General features: G+C 33.3%; 1 protein-coding gene across 3 annotated transcripts in view; it reads right to left on the reverse strand.

Annotated features, from left to right (window-relative positions):
• LOC115880239 (cerebellar degeneration-related protein 2-like) overlaps positions 1-17,272 on the reverse strand; it is a 368,754-nt gene that overhangs the window by 11,344 nt on the left and 340,138 nt on the right. For all 3 annotated transcript variants that reach the window (XM_030897408.1, XM_030897407.1, XM_030897406.1), the window contains 5 exons: positions 15,461-15,678; positions 14,167-14,332; positions 11,259-11,407; positions 7,503-7,682; positions 3,726-3,861 (listed from right to left, as the gene is read on the reverse strand). In XM_030897408.1, coding sequence (XP_030753268.1) covers positions 3,726-3,861; positions 7,503-7,682; positions 11,259-11,407; positions 14,167-14,332; positions 15,461-15,678 — 849 coding nt within the window. The remainder of the gene's footprint in view (positions 1-3,725; positions 3,862-7,502; positions 7,683-11,258; positions 11,408-14,166; positions 14,333-15,460; positions 15,679-17,272) is intronic.

The following is a 17,272-nucleotide window of genomic DNA, read 5'->3' on the forward strand; positions in this document are numbered from 1 at the left end:
ACAGTTTGGACCACCCTGTATATCTCCATAAAAGGACATAAAATATGATTAAATAAACAGAAAAACTAACGTAACAGCACACTTATGAGTCTAAAATAATAAAGCAGGGCATTATTAAGATAGAAAAAATAGCATGGAATTTATTAACAATGTTTATTAGTACTTTTTTAAACTGTTTAAATATCTATGTTTGGTTGTAAAGGGATAAACATATTTTTATTTATTAAGCCCTTTTTCAAAAATCTAACTATTATTTAGACTTTCTACATTTTTTCTATGGAACATAAATAACACAAACGCACAATTTTTTATTACATACATTTTAGTTTATTGGAGACATTTTAATAAACCAACTTAATGTTTAAACAAACAAATAACACGAAAAATGTATATATACAAAAACAACCACAGCCATTTTTATTTTTTTGTAACATGCAGCTGCAATACCCCATGCAATGCCACTACGTACATAGAAATAATTGCAAAATGTCGGCACACCAATTTTTAGTCTATTTTTTCATTTTGAAGCAGGCTTTATAGCAAATAGTAATATTGGGACTCAAATTTATTTGATTATATTTCTTAAATTAATGACAATGTAATTTAATATTACCATATATTAACTTTATTCTGTGGTATTATTAAAGGTCTCATTAAGTTATTAAAGTCATAGTTCTCACAAATTTTGTTTTCGAAACCTACTCTTTAGGCAAGGCTTCATGTTGAATCTACATAAACTCGAAAAAATATTGACATATGCGATTAAAATTCGTAAATTTTGTCTAACAGATAATCATTTATTTAAATCTTATCAAAAATATACCGAAAAGTTTGCCTCATATCTTGAGATTCTGATTATATTATGCTATGACAAAAAAATTGATTTAGTATCTGTTTCAGAAAATAAGAAATATTTATTTAAGTCTGCTTTTAAAATATGACTTATCATATATAATATACAGGGTGGTCCGAACTGTATTCCGAAAATTTCGGCAGTATATTCTGCAGATAAAAATAAGTAAAAAAGTTTATATAAATGTATGTAAAATGCTTAGTTTCGGAGATACAGGGTGTAGAAGTTCCATTTTTATTTAGATTTTTTCCAAATAATTTCTGAAGTAACGTCAATATTTGGATGAAAATTGGTGTCTGGGAGTTTTTTGACATGAGAAATTTGATTTTAACGTCAATATAACTTCTACTTTGTAGAGGGCACCACCTACATATTTTTTAACTGGTTTGAAGACTAATAACTTTTCGTCCGTACCTGTATAAAACTACTGAGTAAAAAAATATACATTTACGACGTTTTCTACGTGAAAAAGGTCTCTTGGTAAAAATCGCTGCGAGTAATGGTTTTGGAAATATTTGGAATCGAAATTCTCGTGTACTGTGCTCGTAAGTAAGTCGGCACTGTTGGTAATTTTGTTACCTTTGTAGCTAAGGGCTTGTTCAAATGGAAATTTATTTATAATAGTAGAATTATTTTAGATTTTAGGTAGTTGGCTGGGAAATGACTATCAATGACATTTCATATCAATGACAGCGATCTTCATGATCGATTATACGGTATAACAAGAGTTACTAATAGTGTCGACTTTTAAATGTATAACTAAACAGGGTATGAAATTATTTCATTGTATTAATGATACGGTTCATTAATATAAGGATTGAGGTACATTATATAATATATATAATGAAATCTGTTCATTGTACCAATGAATGTGTTCTTTAAATTAATGAACACTGTTCATTGATTTAATGAACTTAAAGTTCATAGAATTAATGAATTACTTTTCATTGTGCCGAGGGACGCGCCGTCCATATGGGCAAGGTCGTGCGGCGCACGACGGCGCCAAAGCCCTAAAGGCGCCTGCGGTCACTGACTTGAAAAATAATAAAACAATTTTTTGGAACTTATCTACAAATTAACATAAAATTTAACTAATACTTTTATCTATGAACGCCAGTGGTGAAAATATATTATCCACCAATGTCGAGCGCCGCGCCGCTGGTCATTGGAAATTTTGGCTTAATACCGTATGATCGAAAAAAAATGGCGTCCAGTTGGCTTGGAAATGACAATCGATGACATTTGCCATATAATTTTGCATATAAAATGACAGCGATCTTCATTTCATAGCCATCGCTGACGGCGCTGAAAATACTTGGCGCGTCCCTGATTGTGCCAATGAAATCGTTCATCGGCTCAAAATTAATGATTTAATTCATTACATTAATAAACTTTTTCATTATATTTATGTCGACTTTTGGTTCAGTGTAAACAAAAACTTAACGTAGGATAACAACAAATCAACGAAAATAACACATCAGAAACGCACTATGTAGAAATCAAAATATATAGAGACAAGATATAAAAAACTATACATTTTTGTTTGCTATCTAATTTATCACTTAAAAAAATATTATACTTATTGATGTTTCAGTATGAGTGATTTTTTTCTTCACAGCGTAAAAAGTCTGATTGGACATTTCAAATATCTTCTACAGATCCGTTCCTGTGACTCCGTGCTGTAAAAAAACTAGAACGCTTATAACTTTACAAAAACTATCTGAAGATACCTTAATCGAATAATTCAATTGCAGCAATTTCGTATCCGACCAAAATCTCAGAGACCTGCCAAAAGCAACGAATCAATACCTCTTATCATTGACATACATTAAACATGTTGACTAAATAGTTATTAGACTGAAATTAGAATGAAATCATAAATTTGAAATGTTTTTGTGCTAAAAGTTCAACAGAAACTGTTTTATCATCATTTTTTGCAGAAAAATTATAATTTATATTATAATAAATTATAAACTAAATTTATTATTTCAGTGAAATAACTATCTACTCAACGTGTTTATTTTTCGTAAATAATGACATGTATTGACTATTTCCATTCTAAATATCTTGAGAACGGTAGCTCGTAGCGGTTTTTACAAAGAGATATTTTTTACGTAAAAAGTCACAAAGATGTATATTTTTTCGCTCGATAGTTTTATACAGGTACGTACAAAAAGTTATTATGCTTCAAAACAGTTAAAACACATGTAGGTGGCGCCCTCTACCAGTAGGAGTCATATTGACATCAAAATCAAATTTCTCATGTCAAAAAACTCCCAAACACTAATTTTCATCCAAATATTGATGGTGCTTCAGAAATTATTTAGAAAAAATCGAAATAAAAATGAAACTTCTACACCCTGTATCTCTGAAACTAAGCATTTTAGGACATTCATTTATACGAACTTTTTTACTTATTTTTATATGCAGAATATGCTTCCAAAGTTTCCGGAATACAGTTCGGACCACCCTGTATATAAAATCTTAAAACACTAATACACCACATTGGTGTGGTCAGGAGCTTCGCAGGTAGATCCTCTAACCATCGACATCTTGTTTGGTTTGGTACAGGCTTTTAAAAACAGACTATAATAACAAAATTCAGTTGGATGTATTGGCACGAAGACCAATCATGTGACATCTAATATTAGTTTTACTATTTAGGCGTAGAATTAGTGGTTTGGACCCAGCCCAAAACCAGCTATTCTGTACGTCTTCATTATTGTGCCACTTCTAAAAAACATAATCAAATTGATTCGATCCCAAAATTACTTGAGACTATAACCCAGCACACGCTACGCTCCCGAAAGAACTAGAGAAAGCATTCGGATAGAGAAAGGAATCCCAGGTGCCGGACAAGCACGTGCCTCACCTGAACGTTCAACGAGAAGGAGGTGCGATGCTGCGGCGTCATCAGTTCATCCAGCATGCTCTGGTCATCCTCTTCGGCCAGCTCGCTGTCGGTTTGGTCGAGGCCGCGCAGGCATTTGCTGCACATCTGGCCTTGCCTAGAAATGAAAGAGGTATGTTTTACAAACATGTAATTATAGTATCAACAAAATGAATTGCACAGTAGGAAATTAATTTTTCTTTAAATCTTAAGGCGGACTCTCACGACTCGTCTACTTGGCAAGTACGACAATATTTGCGTACTTGGCAAGTATCCCCACCTGTCCCCATTTTGTAAACAACATCGGCAAGTGTGGCGCAAAAGTACGCCAGTACAAACATTAGCTTACTTCGGGTTTCTCTTATTACCGATTCTGAACCGTCCTAGAACTGTGATGCGTATGCGTAGAAGGAAATATGAAGACATTATTTCATTTGCGCATGCGCTGCAGAGTTCTTGGACGGTTCAGAATCGGTAATAACAAGAACCCGAACAAAGCTATTGTTTAAATCCTTGGCAAGTAAACAGTATAGTCGCATCGATCGATACCGGTGGTCCCGAAATTGTCGTTGCTAGTGATTATCTTTTCTTTTTAAGTTCTAACACTGCAATACGATTTCTATGTTCTTTATGTTTGTTCATCCATATAAAGGGCTTATAAAAAATGTCTATACCTATATGTGGCGGATTCATCTCTCCAAAAAAATCCTTTATGGGTATTTCGCCACTGCACTGCAAGAAAAATCTACAAAATAAAATAGTTATTTTTTGTAAACACTTCTGGCGTTAAACCTAAACAGGCACTGCTTGTCAGAAGTTAAAATTTTTGTTCATTTTAACAGAACTTCACGGTTTCTTCTAGACGTATCTGTTTTAAAAAAAGTCAAGTGTTCTCGAATAGTTGAATTTAAATAGTTTTTTTTCTTTATTCTTTGTATTTTTTTGCTTCCGACGACGGAAAGAGACTAACTTTCCGAAATGTTAAGAATTTTTTTCTTTATTAGGCAAATTTTTATTACTGTAAACATAACTTCTGACAAGCAGTGTCCGTTTAGGTTTAACGCCAGAAGTGTTTACAAAAAATAACTATTTTATTTTGTAGATTTTTCTTGCAGTGCAGTGACGAAATACCCATAAAGTATTTTTTTGGGTAAAGGGCTTATTTTCGTATAAATCCATAAATTCCAAAACAGCATCATTTGAAGATTACACGGGAAAAACCAGCTTTATCCATTTTAATTGGAACCGAGAAAAATGCAATTTAGTGCTTTTAAAGAAATATGTAATTTTCGGTTGAATAATTAGAACAACATATATTACTACCAATTCTGAATTATTAATATTAGTAATTATCGCCATATTCTGAAACACCAAATAAAAATGTCAAAATGCAAAACAAAACAGGGAAAAAATTACGGATGTCCAATTAAAGGTTGTATGAAACCTAAATCTAAACTGTTATGTTTTGTTGTAGGAAGAAAATTAATATTTAAGTAGGTTTTTATTAGAATACATAAATTTACTACATGTAATACTAATTGCAAGATGCATGCTTGTCGCCCATGCGTAAGGACATCTGTGGTTTTTGCCATTTACGCGTTGACTATTCTGGTTTTTCCCTTGTACGGCAAAATAACCAAGCTGTAATATATCTGGGACTAAGCGTATTATTGCTTTCTTTTTCCTCGAATGACGTTAACATTTTTGTCTATAAAGTTAAAAAAAAAGTTAAAAGTTATAATTCGGTATAACTCAAGAAAGGGGAATACACAATAGATATGTAAGGTCGCTGTGATTAATCCCTCTCCTAAACATTCTACATATTACAAGTTTTAAGTTTCCATTTGTCATTTATACGATGGAAAACAAAATGTTGATATTTTGGTGAAAGTTTGAAACACCCTGTGAAATATGTTAACATGACACTTTGAATAAGAAGACTAAGGAAGGAGCATAATGCTATCCATGTATTCATGCATGGTGAGCGGAAAAGCCACCATAAAAGCTCTCTAGGGTGGGGATCCTTGACAGTTCTGTTTGACGATTCATTTGACACATTTGAATTTGATTTGAAATTATGTGGATTTGTCAGTCTTTACGGAGCTTATTTTATGTTATTTTTTATTTATTCTACTATTGATAGTTGTATAAAGGTAGTAAATCTAGATGGAAATTGTGGCAGAACTTAAATTAACAGTGACACTATAGCGATTTATCGAAAAAGACTCTAAAATAGTTGGTTGTGTAGCGTGCGGTAGATCTCGGCAAAAATTGAGTGAAATAATGGAACAACTTTTCGCTAGTAAGTGACTATATAATATACATACGTGTAGTAAACCGATCATTTATGAAATTCACTTAAATTAACTAAATTATATATTTTTCTTGCATTTTAGCTTTCTTTATTTATTACTTGTCAAAGATTAGATGTCAAAGAATTTAGATACGTTAATTTGACTTACCTGCTTCAGTAGCGTATCGGATGTTTGTGTTAATAAATACTTATTATAACTTATCTATTTTTATTAGAATTATATATTTTTATAACAATTTTAATAACTACCAACATTTATTCACAACGTAAAATAAAACAACAAATTATTGAGTCTACCCCACGTCTACCCTACATCATAGTTTTACATTTTTTAAATAAAATTAGAACGACACTGATAAACCGGAATTTAAGTCGGCCATATTTGAGGCCCATCGCGGTGTACCTAAGATTTTTGATATGCTCCTTCCTTAGTCTTCTTATTCAAAGACATGACATAATGTGTAAGTATGGGGATTATTATTTGCTTTAACATATTTATATTTTATTTAGCATGGGGTCAATAACAGCCAAAAATGTTTTTATAAGCTTGATTTATTATTAAAAATATTATATTGTATGAGACATTACACAATGGTTTTTTAACAAACAAAAATATCTTCTACAACACTAAAGATTTTTTAAATAAGCTATGTTCGCGGACCCCATTCCGAACATATTCTGAACGCTAAGGCAATGTTTTTAAGTAATTACAAGTCAATAAAACTAATGAAAAAAAAACTTTTCCAGTGCAAATTCTGTATTAGCGTTCAGAATACGTTCAGAATAGCTACGAACATAGCTATAATTTCACTCGATGATTTTTTTTCAGATCATTTAATGCTGGTTGACACGGTCCAAGTGTATTTGGACCAAGTACACGTGGATGTTGTCATATAACTCTACTTATAACAATGCTACGCGCGTCTTTTTTGTACGCTGCTTGTATCGTGTTAACTGTTTCATCCAAGTCAAATTGAAAGGCTTTGTAACATCCATAGGCTTGGATGTTACGAAGTCTTCCAAGTCGACTTGAGTAAAGCGGTTGATACGCTAGAAGCAGCGTACAAGTGAGGTGCACACAGCATCCATGCATACGTGACATGCATTATGACATTGTCCAAATACACTTGGACGCTGTGTCAACCGGACTTTAAGACAGGTTCATATTTACCCAGCAACACAAAACATTTTTGATTGTTTATAAAGCAACGCATTTCAAAGGACTTAAGATTATCCCGAAAATAACTCTCCTAACATATCTCAGCAGCAAATACTGAACAGAAACTTTATGTCTTTTAACCGGCCTTAGAGTAATCTTTGTGAAAGGTAATATGTAACGATTTTTATTCAGAGATCGGCGATAACTATACGTGCTACGGGGCTTCCAGCAAACATTCACCCATTCTACAGAGTCTAGATAATTGAGAGTATCATCGTCCACTTGCCTGACTTCGTCCAACGTTGTCAGTTCCTCGTGCATGCTCTTCATGTTCAGGTCGTCGCCTCTGTGGCTTAGCTGTATCACTTGGTTCTCAAGTGCCTGGTTCTGCCTCACCATGGTGGACAGTTGCTCTTCCAGTTCCGCAATGATCCTTTCGTCTTTGCTGCATTGTGCTCTAGTCTCCCTGAAAATACCAAATAAGTTAATGTTTGTTACAAAAATGCATTCTTTTAGTGAAATAGGTTTTGTTTATTGAACAAAGTCTTCTAATAAAATCTACAAAATAAAATAGTTACATATTTTTTGTAAATACCACTCGGGGCCTATTTTACCTTAAGGCCCATAAGGCCAGGGCCTTGGGCCCGGTGGTCTGGGGGGCCCGTTAAAGGTTGTAAAATATTCATAATTTCTTGATTTTTTGAATTTTATTGGAAAAGAGGGCCCGAATTTTTGCTTGGGCCTTAGGGCCCGACCAGATGAAAAATAGGCCCTGATACCACTGCCTTGATTTCAAACGGAAACCAGCTTGACAGTGGCTTTTTACCAGTAAAACAAAGTTGCCTAACCGACAAAAAATGCTTAATAAACGCATAGTCGTCCAAATTTTTTTCACTATTAAAAAAACACTAAGAAGCTGGTTTCCGTTAGGTTAGGTTAGGTTACAAAAAAGTGGTTACAAAAAATAACTGTTTTATTTTGTAGATTTTTTTTCCAGTGGCAAAAAACCTAGACTTTTTTCAAGAATTTTGAATTTTTTTTATATTTTGCATATAGAAACATAGTAGGCGCCTGTCAACATATGTATAGCAAATGTCAAAATTAACTATCATCTTTAGTTAACTTAACGCCAAAGTTTAAGACCACTTCGTTTAAAGCTGTACCACAGATGACATAGATGTTATCTGTGGCTGTACTTAAACTGCATTTTTGAAGTTGACGAGTTAGTCAACTGACGATACGATGATACGATATTAATTTTATTGGTTGAATTTAAAGACTTCGATTGGTTAAGCAGATTAAAGAGAATTAAGCAGTTTTAAATTTATTGCATTTTCATGCCTCCGTTCATCGGATATACGATTTGATTATGGTTGGCGTCATTTTATATTTTCAATTCCATAAGAAAGTTCCAGAAGTTTTACTTATAGTCTAAGAGCTAGCAACGTTTTCGAGAGATAATTTTAAGAAAGCTGGTTTGCTACGCTCTCCTAAGCAGAGTGCGGACTGTCTGGCTGCCGCGCCGGTAGACATTGCGTTCACTATTGCGCATTATATCTGTATTCAACATCTGTTCACTACTGCGCATCATAAATTCGTCCTGTATTTCAAGAACTAAGGGGGCTAAGACTAACCTATTTGTAGCATATTTAGTTTCAGAAAAAAGTAGCAAAGTAATGTGAAAATCGCATCATTGTATCTCTACTAGTAAACGAGAAATCCCATAAAATACACGAAAATGGGTTACCCTGTACATATGTGATGCGCAGTAGTCTACCGGCAGCTAGGCGGTTTGCACTTTGGTTAGGGGGCAAAAGATATATTGAAGAACCAGCTTTCTTAAAATTCTCGTTTTCACGACGCCGCGCGCCGACGGCGACGGTGCTAACTCTTGTACTATTATATTTTTATTAAAGTTGGATTAAATTTGTCAAGCTTTAGTCAAATGGAATTAAGCCGACAAATTTATATGTCAATAATTTTTTACAATTTTCCAAGAAAGTTTTCTCAACAAAGATGCCTTGGTGAGTTTTCTAATCCAGAGATTTCAAAACGGAATCCCGATCCCGAAAATTGAAAACCCTAACCGCATCTGTTGACGGGTAAACAGAAAGCAATTAGAGTAAATTGGTGTCAAAAAACTCTACACCCGTTAACTCTAATAAAGAAAATATTGTCAAGGTGTATGCGGCGCTAAACTGTATTGTTGGTTGCCTACATTGTCGCAACGTGTATTGCTGGTTGCCTATGTGTCAAGAAACATGGCGAATTCACCAGAAAGTGAAAGAAATATTACAGAATTCTATAGAAGGTTCCAGAAACAGTTGGTAGAGTATATAAGCCCGCGTAATCGGTAATTGGGATAGTTGAGTATGAGTTGAGCTTTTGAAGTTTGAATATACCGCGTTCTAAATTGCGAATCGGACACTTTGGCGAAGGACATTTTTATAAATAGTTAGTTATGCGTTTAATTAGTATAAATTGTGTGTGATTATACCTGGTGATACTAAGAAGACTGTGTTCGGGAAAATGGAGAAAACCTCTGGGTGCCGTGTAGGACGGGTACAAATTATAGACAACGAGCCAGATCGACGACGAGCTACCTTGGACAAGAAAATGAAACATCGCGAAAGCACTATCCGAGTAAGGAATTGTAAACTGAGAACTGACGAACAATTGATGACGATACAATTGAGGAACGATCAAATGGAAGATCCAGACATCGGAGCAATACTACGGCTCAAGGAAGGTGTACGGCGAGAGACCACCGTGGCAGGATATTGCGGACAGAGGGCTGGTTTTCAAAGCTCTCTGGGCTCAATGGAATTCACTGGTGATTGGGAATGGATTATTAAAGCGCACGTGGGAAAGTGCGGATGGCCGAACAGTAACAACTCAGTTACTGATACCAAGGTAAAAAGTTACCCAGGTATTGGAAGTAATTCACGGTGGTAAAACTGGAGCCCATCTTGGAGTAAACAAGACCTTGAGCAAGCTGAGAGACCGTTTTTACTGGGTGGATTATTGCGAAGATGTTAAGAAATGGTGTCAACGTTGTAAGATTTGGGCAGCTAGACAAGGACCAAGTACTCGATCTGGAGGAACAATGGAACAAGATAACGTTGGACTGTCGTTCGAAAGAATCGTTAGGAAGGAAAGATTACTGAACGTTCCTAAGGCCGTTAGAAGAAAGATTGCGCTAGCAAGTGACCGGATGAAAGCTCGTTACGACCTCAGAGTTAATTCTAGGGGATTTCAACAGGACGATATGGTATGGTTATATAACCCGCAGAAGGTCCCCAAAGTCAAGTCCGGCTTGGGAAGGTCCTTATACAATCATCAAGGGGATAAATGATGTTGTGTACAGGATTCAACGCAGCCCTAGAAGTAAGATGAAAGTAGTATATCTGGATCAAATAGTAAATTTTGAAGAAAAATAAATTCGTTAAGTATTTTATCGTGAGTTTAAATTAGTGGACCCACTGAATCCGTTACAATATATACAGTATTATCAGTGGTGGTGAATCATGGATTTACTCTTATGAATCCGAAAATAAACGCCAAAAGCAAGAAAACATCGAATTGTTGGACTATTCTCCATACAGCACCGAATCCTAACGACTATTGGTACTTTTCCAAAAATTAAGAATGAACTGCGTGGTCAAAGGTTCCAGTCTCCAGAAGATGCAGACATTGCCTACAAAAACGCAGTTCTTAAGGAGACAAGCGAGTGGAATAACTTCCCTTAAAATCGGTCCCAACGGAGGCAAAAATGCATTTATTTTCATACAGAATACTTCGAAAACAATAGTGTATAAAAGTTATCTACTGTTTTTTTCTACCTCTATAAGCAAAATATAAGACACAAGACTTTTAATTTAAAATGTTTTCTATTAGATATATATACCAATGTTATTGACTTAACGGACTTCAGACTTCTAAATCCATATTTAAGTAGATTTTAATAGTTATTTCTTTGTTATCGTAATACCGACAAGAGGCGGAAATATTTTAACAAGATTATTATTATCAGTTGTTTTACCTTAACTGTGCTAAGAGCTGGGCAATTTCTTCCATGCCGTTGTCGGTTTCGTCAGAATTGGTCTGGTCACATTCTGGATCTGTCGGAGTGAGGGAAGGTGGGTCTCCACTTTGTCGCGTGTCCGGCCTAGGTGGGCTGGTACAATTGACCTACGAAAAACGTAATAAAATATGAAAAATTCATGTTAAAATTATTTACATTGTGCGTAGACTTTATTATTTAGTACCTATAGCTACTTAGGGATACAGAACAGCACTTAGATAAATGACTAATTTAAATGTCTTCATAGACTGATATTGTCTGCTATGGTAAAAAATTACCCGGCGGCGGCGTTTCGATTTGAATATGTCGGCGTCATATTATACTGAAATCCGTCATTCCCTGAAATGCCTAGTCGTTTAACGTGTTGCCGGCAATCAGCGTAACTCTTCAATTTAAATTCATATTCGAATTAGGTAGTTTTATTTATCTTTTATACAAAATTATTATAAAAAACAGGTACACAAAAACAATAAGTTTTTGTTTCGCACAGCATTAAAAATAAATATAAAAATGTTACTTAAAGATAAGGCAAAAGTGGATGCAGTCAACGGTTATGATGAGGAGGAAGACTAGATAGATCGTTTGACTGTAGATCCGAGGCATCCCTGTAATGACTGAGTCATTTCGTTTACCCTGTTTGCCGGTTTTAGTCAATGAATGTATCTCGGAATGAATTTATTGTTTACATCTATTTAGTTTATTTTATGTGGAAAGAGACCGGTTACAACTTTTTAAACTTATTTTAAAAGAAACTAGATGAATATTATTTAAATTAAAATAAGAAACAGTCTTGGAACCTAGTAGAGCTAAATAGATTTTATTACTAAAGATATAAAAAAAATTGGTCAAGTGCGAGTCGGACTCGCGCACGAAGGGTTCCGTACCATTCATTATCTATACCAACATTATATTATTATAAACATTTTTTCCGATTTAGCTGAAATTTTGAATGCGCGTATAAGTAATTTTAAAAAAAATGAAGAAACACATTACTAAAAATTGTATTAATCAATAATAAATATGTAAAAAGTAAAAATAAATATGTAAAAATATGTAAAAATTAAAAAAAAACGATTAAAAAAAGTCGCCTTGACTAGGATTCGAACCTGCCTTACTACGGCTCCAACGTCATAGCAGCGTAAAGTCTAACGCTTTGCTTTAACCACGCGGCCACCGAGGACTTTCTTACTTAAGAGATAATGTTTAATGAAAGTACTTTTTTATTTATAAACATTTATTTAATTATATTTTTAGTATTTGTTCTTATAGCGGCAACATAGATACATTATCTGTAAAAATTTCAACTGTCTAGCTATAAGGGTTCATAAGATAGACCTTTGTGACAGACTTGAAGTCTTAGTAATAGGGTTCCCCAACTTTTTCACTCAACTCAGTTCAAGCCAACTTTGACGCTGTTTTTTTCTTCAACCGTCTTGGTTACTTAGGATATAATTTCTATCGCTTTGTGTTAGGCTTTCTTTATGTTTGTAACTGTTGTTATAACTCAAATTTATGTAATTTTAATTAATATTTTATTTTTTATTGACTGATAAATAATTAACTATTGAATATTATAAAATTATTGTAGTATTTCAGTCACTGTATAGAGTAGGTTGACTAGGATCTGCATTCATATCAATAATTTTGGTTCATGCGCTTATATAGGCATTTTTTGGCAGTATGCCTTGTATTGGTTCAGTGCAGTCTATAATAATTTAGCGCGAAAAGAATTTTAAAAATACAATACTCCAAAAAATGCCTAATTATTATTGTGTGATATTTTTTTAATATCTAAGAAGAACGTATTTCTATTGAAAGCACAGTATGAAAACATTTTTATGCTAGTCAAAATTATGTCACGGAGTCTTGTACTGTCTATTAAAGCATAATATTAACATTTAACAAAATTTAATTGATAACATATTATTATGCAAAAGGCGATTTAACAATAATTGTGCGGATTGTATAGAATTTTTAAAATTATATAAGCGAAAATGAAACAATTAAGTAAAATGGTAGTTTTAACAAAAATGGATTTGAACTGAACAATGCGAACAAATTCGCAATTTAATATTATGTAGTTAAATATGCCAAAAACCGAAAAAATAATACTTTTGCGACATCCATTTTGTAACGTAGGCCAAATTTCAGGTCTGTTATCTAATATCTCATGGCTTTAGCACCGGCTTTAGTAACCTTTCTTTTTCTAATTCATTCATAACATTAATTGGTTTTATGAAGGTAAGCTACTATGTACCTACTTTTGCGATTAATGCATGAGATATCTATTGTATAAAAACGAGAGATCTTGTTTTCTGACAATGACAAATTTGTAAATTCGAGTTGTTATTATACAGGGTGTCCCAACATTCAGTGGATATAGAACCACTACCTATTTTTGAAATCAAAATAACTTAAATCGTTGATCGAAAGAATTATTTCTTCAATCAACACTTAAATGTATCTTACCTCTTTACAAAAGTGCTTCGTTTGTCCGTTAGACAGCATCAAATTTTAAAGAAATAAACACATTTTTAAGATGTTAAAACCGAGACCTAGGCGCTTTAACAAATGGCTTTCAACAAACAGAAAGGGTAACTACCAGTTTGATTAACGCAATGCAAGTACCTAAATGATAACAGTCTGTCAACAAACAGCAAGTTAAACGCACCAATCATTCATTATTCGGGTATCGATCGCAATATTATACAGGCTTTGGAATAGTTGGAGTTTTATAAAGGTAAACAAAGAAAATAGAAAGTTTTATTACCGAGGATTTCTCGGTTGATCAACTGATTATATTAGAATCCTCGAGGATTCATTCGAGGATTGAAATCATCCGATTATTCCCAATACTAATATTTACCTGATCTGTATGTACAGCTGGCGATAGGTCCGGACTCGTTGGGTAATCATCTTCGGGTCTTCCATGTACGTGTCTTAAAGTTACTACTTCTTTTGGAGTGGCACTTTTCGGTAATCCTATATCACTGTTTCTGGCAGCCTTTTTTCTAAGAATATCTACTTGTATCCTGTAAACAAAACAATACTGTATAATACAATAATTTTTCTTATTATACTCTATTTTTCTTATTAACAATGAGAGTGGATAAAAAAGTAGAAAGTCGTGAGGTAAACTAGAGAATTAGATTACTAGTGTGTATATTGACTAATCCAGATAGTTTACTAACAATAGTGTAAGCCAGGAGTATCTAGAGTAAAATTCTAAAAATAAAGAAATGTGTCTCATATCACATGCAGTTATGAAAAATAAATATAAAGTAGTTATTAAACTTATACAGTTGATTGAAAAAATTGGGAAGATACGCAACCTAATGAGCAAATTCGTGACAAGGCTGATTTGATTTCCCCTTACGTCTCAAGTGTTGTACGGTGGAGCCTCTTACTAGTTCTGCAGCCAACGCATAAAACACTCAATTTCTCTAATTCGGCTAGCGAAGGCATATCGAAGACGGTTTGGAACTGAAAGCGACGATGTGGCCATATTAAAATGTGTAATAACTGTAATGGATAAATGGATAAAAAATCCGCGTTGATGTATTGAATATGAATTCGTGTCAAACATAGAATAACTTCGTATGATCGAAAAAAGTCCCTTAGTTGGCTTGGAAACGACGACTATTGCCATTTACATTTACATATAAAATAACAGCGATCTTCATTTCCAAGCCAACTCTGACGTCATTCTTTGTTTAATCATAATTAAAGTGTTTAATGATAGAAAATCCGTATTGTTAACGAACTGTACCCAAAATCCGTAAATCTACGGTTTAATCCGTAGTTCTGGCAACACTGTCTCCCGCAACCACCCACTCTGTCGACTGAAAGCAGAACTACGGTACAGTATTCATTATATTCTGTGCTGTAAACGACTAACAACGCGCTGCTGCGCAGAGCTAAACTAAATCTCGGACTTCTCGGACAGGCTGACTGTAACGCCAGCTACATCTCGGACAGGTTTTGTGCCACGAATCGCCCATAAGGTTGCGCATCTTCTTATTCCTCAATCAACACTCATACCCTCCGGGGTGTTCTAACAACTAGTAGGAAAATACTGTCGCATAGTAGTAGTTAATTCCTATTTTTACCAGTTGAATACACTGTGGATTCTAAAGTTATTATTATGACATTAAACTGACCTTAAATCGTCGATGGTACTTTGGAGTTCTTCGCATTTTCCCTCCAATTGCTCAACGGTAGCATTGAGACTTTTGATGTGTTTCTTTTCCGAACTGTTTTCGAATTGTAGTCTGTGATTTGTCCGTTCCAGGTCCTGGATGCTCACTTCCAGTTGTTCGTAGATGCGCAGTCGCGAGTCGTTTACTTCCTTTAACGCTACTGTTTGTTTGGTGAGGTACTAGAAAGAGAAATAAGTAGAGATATTTATGTTAAACTTGTTCCTAACATTTTTGGATAAACTATGGCCATTTATTATTTTTATAACATGAAATATTGCTGACGATAGTGGTAATGAGAGACCATAAATCATAGACATGTATAACATATACAGGGTTGTTCAGGTTGTTCACCACATACGACACGGAGTATTGTAGCTTAACGATTTGATTTTTATAAATTGTAAGTTTTGGGTGGGTTGAAGGACTATTAAAGTTAAAATTTAACGATATTTTTACAAGATACAGAGTGTCCCAAATAAATAAAAAATATCAAAGTTGTGTTTTTTCAAACGGAACAACCTGTATATTATTACATTTTCAGTTTCTACGCTTAAAATAAAAATAAATTTGATTAAGGTTTATCATACTTAAACCTTATCGTTTTTGAAATATTTTCAATTTTGTGAAATTGTAGTAAAAATGTTAAGGCTTCATTTCTCCAAGGGTATCAAAGTTTTTAATGCTAAATATTTACTGAAATTTATTTACTGATTAGTTATTATGTTGCAATAATAAAAATAACTATTTAGGTAGTTAATAAGTTATTCTAAATAAATGTGGATTTAATAATAAGTTACTATTGAGAACATCTTTGTTGTCATAAATAAGCATTCGTCAAAAAATTAAATAAAATTTATAAGGTGGTGTTACTTTCTATCACACTGTCTAATAAACATACAAAATTCATTTTTTTAGTATTTGGAGCTCTTTTACAAATGTCTAGATAATTCTTTTTATTTTTGAATAAAATAAGCGATTACGTTAGTGTCTGTAGTCGTTGAAAATTTGTTACATATATAAAAAAAACTAAAACGTCAAGATTCCATGGGTATATTAATAAATGAGGTCTTACTTATAAGAAAATGCACTTTCTACGAAAACGAAGAGTATAAAAATGGTAGGTATCTAAAATAGTAGTAAAAAGAGTAAAAAATGGTATAATTCAATTTGATAGACAATTAAATTGTGCATCTGATTCTCGTAAAATATACAGGGTGTTCTATTTAAATTAAACAAGTTATTGCCGTTTAAAGCTAGTGATTATTATTTAATACAAATTTCTAGATACTCTGTATAAGGTAGTATTACTTTTGTTATTGCAACACAAAATTTAGTAAATAGAAAAACTTCAGTACAATATTTGGTTTTAAACATTTAAATACGACTGTAAAAACGAGACTGAAGAAATTCGAGAAATGAAGTATTAAAATTGTTACTGCATTTTCACAAAATCGTAAATATTTCAAAAACGGTAAGACTAATGTGCGATAAACCTTAATCAAATTTACCTTTATTTTAATCCTAGAAACTGAAAATGTAATAATATACAGAGTGTTTCATTTAAAAAAAAATACAACTTTGATATTTTTATTTATTTGGGACACTCTGTACCTTTTGGAAATAATTTTAAATTGTAGTTTTAGTAGTCCTTCATCGATCCTATGACTCACAGTGTCGTATATGGTAAATAACCCTGTATACAGTTTGCTAAAATAATCATGAACAATGGGCTAAAAATAGTTAAAAAAATTTAACACTTTAAATTTGACGAAA

This window comes from Sitophilus oryzae, unplaced genomic scaffold (assembly GCF_002938485.1).
Source record: "Sitophilus oryzae breed Bouriz unplaced genomic scaffold, Soryzae_2.0 scaffold_1620_pilon_pilon, whole genome shotgun sequence".
Classification (NCBI taxonomy): domain Eukaryota; kingdom Metazoa; phylum Arthropoda; class Insecta; order Coleoptera; family Curculionidae; genus Sitophilus; species Sitophilus oryzae.